The 6,098-nt window shown below is 38.4% G+C and overlaps 1 protein-coding gene across 1 annotated transcript in view; it reads left to right on the forward strand.

The window, feature by feature from the left end:
* Positions 1-2,345: 2,345 nt before the first annotated feature.
* The window catches only part of LOC101863068 (solute carrier family 23 member 1-like), a 19,712-nt gene continuing 15,959 nt past the window's right edge, over positions 2,346-6,098 (forward strand). The window contains exons 1-3 of the mRNA XM_035973245.1: positions 2,346-2,567; positions 5,266-5,423; positions 5,950-5,974. Coding sequence (XP_035829138.1) covers positions 2,346-2,567; positions 5,266-5,423; positions 5,950-5,974 — 405 coding nt within the window. The remainder of the gene's footprint in view (positions 2,568-5,265; positions 5,424-5,949; positions 5,975-6,098) is intronic.

The raw sequence follows: 6,098 nt of genomic DNA on the forward strand, positions 1-6,098 counted from the left end.
CGTTGAGTTGGTTATCATGCACTTTCATTACTTGAGAATCGATATTTTGTTTTTCGAGCAGGCTAGTAGAGGATTTCATTGGGGAGGAGGGGGGGGGTGGGGTTATGCCAAAGTTGCTACGAGGCGCTGGAGAAAAAATCCTTACATTCTTGCAGAATGGCCTCGTCAACTGACAGTAGGGCAGAGGCGTTAACAAACAGGAAGACACATACCAGAACCTTTTCATCTTTTTTACTTTAATCCTCGTCAGAGACCGTGAGTCATGCACACTCACATCAGTTCTGGACCTAACGGTAACATCTAGTGTAGTACATTTGAAAGCCTCCTGCAATATTGGAGGGAACATAATGCAAAAAATAGTTGGAACCAGTGTACAACCTATCTTCACGATGTTCGGGACAGGGAAAGACTTAGGCAATTTTTTAATTGCTTAACGCCTTAGCCTGCTAGCCATCATCATAAAATTGTCTCATTGAGTGATAAACGTAAGTGGACTTCGAATATTAGCATTCCACAGGCTTTCGTGGGAGACCGTGTCAAAAGCCTTTTGGAGGTGAACAAATGTGTCGCAATGCCGTGGTATCAGGCGCTCATTAATGTTTGGTCATATGGAGCTATTGGCATCACTTTGAAGCTTGTTTATTTGTCTTGTTTTCTGTGAAAAAACACCCTCGTATCTTGAATAGAAAAAGAGATATTTGCAATTGAAGGAGGTGGAGAGGGGGGGGGGGGGTCATCAGGTGTCAGAGGAAAAAATTGTGAGAAAATGGCCGCCAAAGTTTGATGCCTTCCAAAGTTTGCAGTCTCCTAAGAAACCACAAGTTAACTTTTGTTGTTCCTTTGGTTAACGGACTGTTTTTGTTTTACCTAAAATTCATGCAGGGATGTGGTTTTTAGATAGGTATAGCAGATGGTGATTGCAAAATAAAGAATAGATAAAACATTTCCTAACAGGTAGAAAAATGTTGGTTTCTTCGATTTCATTACGTATTATGGTAAGTGTCTGATTTCCCCACGATGTCACAAATATGTCACATGAAAGTTCATGTGTTGTTCCCTGCGTTTCTGTTGTACATGGTGTCTAAAAAAGACCCATTTATAGGACAATGGTAAGGTCACCTCTTCACCAATTCTACCAAAATATTGAAAAAATCAAATTCTATTTTTTTTTTTTAGATATCAAATTCGTCAATATGAAGAAAAATCAACTTGCATGTTAGAGAATTGTCAAGATTTTAAAATGTTAACCAAACTGAGTAACGTGCAAAAATTATAGCTTTTTAAACATGAACAACAATGTGTATTCAGTGCATTAAAGAACAAATTATTAGAAACCGACATTGGCAAACTAAAGTCGGGAAGGTTTTTGTTTAATTAAAGAATAGTATGCCCTAGTTTTACTTGTTCTCTCCGAATAAAAACGGATACACATGCAAATTTTGAACTTGTGGTATGCTTCTAATCCGATTTGGTCCTCCTGTTTAGCAATGAGTTTCATATGTAAATTGTTTGTGGGTTTTTCGTCGACTCTATCTTTCAAAAACTCCCAAAAGTAAGATGTAACGCTTTGAAAGGGTCTTTTTTTTACAGACTGTAAAGGTAATGACAGTTTTAAATATATAATTATAAAGTGTTCTTCAATGAACATATTTGCATCAGGACGCGGTTGATGTTTAAAAAACATAGGTTTTGCGTTTATATTTTGGTTTATATTTTTTTAACATATTTTTCGAACAGATTGATTATTTTCCACCACATTTACAAATTTGACGTCCCTTTATTTGGATTTTATTTGTTCGAAGTTTTGTTGAAATTGGTGCAAAGATGACTTACCCTTTATATTTGTCCTCCTTTTTTTAAGACACCCGGCATTTAACAGGCATCAAATATCATACCCACTGTGCCCGCCCCCTCTCTTCACTAAAGCCACATCTACTTTTTGGAACGAAATAATTTGCTGGGAGACTGACAAGACCACGGTTCAGAAGAAGTATGGCATGAATCTTGCTAGCAGTGCAACTATACATAATAATTCTAAACTAAATGACCAGTCACGAACGTCGACCCCACACCTCTCAACAAGTCATAGCACATGCTTTTATTTCACATTTTTCCTTTTACCTCACGGTCAACCTGTTCTCTATATCAGCAGGTGCCAGGAAAACTTTTTGAGCATTAGCGTCTCACAACTATGTATGAGCAATATTAGTTGTCTAAATAGCTAGACAGTTGGAAAGGTTACTCTTTGGGTCACACCGATAATGCTCTACGTTCAAGGTATAAGTTATTGAAGTTCTCGGTATGGTCAACGTTGGATGAAAGATTTCTTCTGAATATCTTGAACAATGAACTCCCACACTGTGAAAATTGACACTACCGTTGTCAATGAACTAACGAAGTTTGGAAGTGAAAAAGATGCTGAGGATGGCAGACTTTGTTTGGACCATAAAAAGAATGGCAATATTGATGATATTGAAATGGAGATAGACATCGACTCCCAGAAGCCGCTAGTCTACAGGGTAGATGAGACTCCGCCTTTTCATCTATTGGTGCTGTTTGCTTTTCAGGTACAGCTTTTTGTTGTTTCTACAACAGTTTCTTTTAACTGTTCATGTCGGTTTTGCTACTGCTATTGATGTTGCTGATGGTGTTACTTACTTACTTACTTACTTACTTACTTACTTACTTACTTACTTACTTACTTACTATCTACTTATACCGTCGGGTACATAAGCGGGAGAGCAGTCGACAACCTTCTTGCCTGTCCCTGGCCACGTCCTCCAATTTCGGCAAGTCCACGCCCTGGGTGATTGCCCCATCCCTTATTCTGCCTCCTTAGCTTCCAGTTGGTCTTCCTCGTTTTCTTTTTCCAGTCAATTTCCAAATACCATGTCTGATCGGGCAATCTTGTCTTCAGCATTCTTACAACATGTCCTGGATATCTTCATCTTCTCCTTATCATGGTGGTGTTGATATCTTCAATTCCAGCTCTTTCCAGCACTTCATTATTTGTAATAAATTCTTTCCATTTTATATTAGTAATATTCTTCGTAACTTTTTGTTTGTAAGCTTTTTAATTTTCGTTGAATTGTTTTGGGGGGGTTTTGGGTTTTTTCATTATATCTGAACCATATGCCAATACAGCCAATGTATTGCTATTATAGATTTTTATTTTGTTTTCCTCTTCAGTGAAATTATCTTTGACTTCCATATATCGTTTTAAATTTCACAAAAGCACTCCATGCAATTTTTAGTCTTTGGAGGACGTCGTCAAGGCTGTCAGCAGTTTTGGTATGCTGCCAGGGTACTTGAATTTACTCATTTCTTAAAGGGGTTCTCCCTAAGGAGTGATGGGCGTTGTTTCTGATGATAGTCGTAGTACTTCTGCTTTAGATACATTTATTATAGGGCCAAATTTTTCCGCAGATTTTGCTAGTTTGTTTGTTGTTTTTCTTATTGTATTTCATGTATTATGTATTGTGGAGTTTAATAGGCAGATGTCATCCGAAAAATCTAAATCTCCTAAATATGTGCCATTTGTCCATCCAATGCGTGTTTCATTGTCTTTGCTCTGTCTCATTACAAAATCGATATAAATTCCAAAAAGTACAGGTAATAATATACAGCCTTGTCGAACACCAATATTTACTTCAAAAGGTATAGATAGTTCTCCTCCAACAATGTGTTGGAAGAGGGGAGCAGTTCAGATAGAACAATTATGACGGTTAATGGAACGTTAAAACCATGCTTCAGACAACTCAATTGGCCCAGATGGTGTTACTGCTGTTGTTTGTTTGTTTTGGGGTTGTTGTTTGGAGTTGTTTTTGTTGTTTGTTTGTTTTGTTTGTTTTTTGGGGGGTGTTGTTAGGGGGGGTTATGTTACTACTCATGTTGTTGTTGTTGTTGTTGTTGTTGTTGTTGTTGTTGTTGTTGTTGTTGTTGTTGTTGTTGTTGTTGTTGATGGCATTGCTGCCAGTGTTGTTGTTGTTGTTGTTGTTGCTTTTACTGTTGCTACTAATAATGACTCTGATGCTGTTATTAATACTGCTTTTACCGGTGATTTTATTGGTGTTGCTGTTGTTTCTGTTGCTACTGGTGATGTTGTTGGTGGTGTTGGTGGTTGTGGCCCTATTGTCCTTGTCACTGCCTCCACTCTTTTATGTTGGGTTTTTTAACAGCTACTTCCGAATCTTTATCTTAATGGCCCTGTTAAGATAAGCGTTAATAATACACATAGGCTGCATGTCCTGCTGTTAAACAGGTGTTATTTTGTGTTGTTGTTATTTGTAGTTTGTCAATGTAAGGGGCTTAAGTTCACATAGAGAGAAATTAAGCGGTCAAAAGACAGATATATATTATGAACACATAGAATTATATAAGAGTAGACAAGAAGAAAGATATACATATATTATGGTCGTACTGAGTGATATACTAGATGCGTAGAGTGATATAATTGTAGACAAATAGACAGATACAGCGGACACATAGAGGGGTAAACTAGACCCTTATTTCTTTATATATCCACTATAACAAAGCTATAATTGTCTACTTATTGTCTACTTCAATTCCCAAAATTTCGATAATAAGACATTGCCTCATCTAAGACAGATCTTAGCCCGTCGGGAGACGAGACATTCTTCATTCAACTAAAAAAATATCCTACTTCTCCCAGATAAGATTGTTAACAATATAGGCTACTCCTTCCAGATATGATTGCATGCCCACGTACTATAATAGCTACAGAAGGCTCATGATCTGAGCCACGTTTTTTTAAAAACGTATGACCTAATTTTTACAGCATTTAGTTTTGCTCATGTGAAATAAAAAAAAGTAAAGATTCAAAAGACTAGATTTTATACTCGACCAAAATGTGGTACCTTTCTTTTTATCGCCAGTATAGTAAAATGGGTTTTTTTCACAGAGTATTTGATCATGGGTGGGATGTAACTGATAATCAGGGAGTATGGATATCGTTAAAAATTTCGATAGATCACAGCTCTGATGCTTTTCCTTCTAACTGACCTTTCAATGGGTGGTTGGCGGGTGCTTTGGTGTGGTTTGCTTCTTCTTTCTCATCAAACATATATCCTCTTATCTCTCTCCCTTCTTTTTTATATTTGTTGCTCTCTTGTAACACCTGTAATCTTCGGCACGTATATGACCTTATTGTGCTGCAAGTGACGTAAAACGCATACTAAAGCTAAACTGACCTTGCAGATCGGCCCCATTTGACCAGTGGTGATCTATTCTCTCGTATTCTTCCAGCAAACACTCCTGGCTGTTGAGACTACAATCGTGGTATCAGCGCTGGTGGCGGAGGTAGCGTGTGCGAGCCATGACTTCAACGTCAAGGCTCAAATCATGAGCGCTACGATGATTATGGTTGGTGTGTCTACCTTCCTCATGTCCACTATTGGTGTCAGGTCAGTTCTGTTTGTTGTTGCTTTTTCAATAATATTTATTGTGTGTGTGTGTTTGTGTGTGAGTGTGTGTGGAAGTGCGCGCGCGCGCGCGCGCGCGTGTGTGTGTGTGTGTGTGTGTGTGTGTGTGTGTGTGTGTGTGTGTTTGTAAGAGTATGTGCGTGTGAGTATTGTGTGTGTGTGTTGTGTGCGTATGTTGTGTATGTGTGTTTGTTGTGAGTGTGTTTGTGTGTGTTGTGCGTTGTGTGTTGTGTGTTGGTATGTGTTGTGTGTTGTGTGTTTGTGTGTGCGTTTTGTGAGTATTTGTGTGCGTGCGTGTGTGTGTGTTTGTGTGTGTGTGTGTGTGTGTGTGTGTGTGTGTGTGTATGTGTGTGTGTTTATTTGCTTTTGTACTTTCGAAGGAAGAGGTTTATGATTTCGGGCAAAAGAAGGAATGAAATAATAGTCTGTGCTTTATTGACGTTGTGTCTGAGCTGTTCATGCTTGGGTAAGCATCTAACACGATGTGTATCGGTCCGTTTCTTTGCAGACTGCCGATATTGCAAGGGCCTACAGTAATGTACATTGTCAATATTGTGGCACTGATGAATCTTCCAGAATGGAAATGCCCGCCGATGATCAAAGGTCATCATCATCATCATCATCATCATCATCATCATCATCATCATCATCATCATC

Source organism: Aplysia californica, unplaced genomic scaffold, assembly GCF_000002075.1.
Source record: "Aplysia californica isolate F4 #8 unplaced genomic scaffold, AplCal3.0 scaffold01076, whole genome shotgun sequence".
In the NCBI taxonomy this organism is placed as follows: domain Eukaryota; kingdom Metazoa; phylum Mollusca; class Gastropoda; order Aplysiida; family Aplysiidae; genus Aplysia; species Aplysia californica.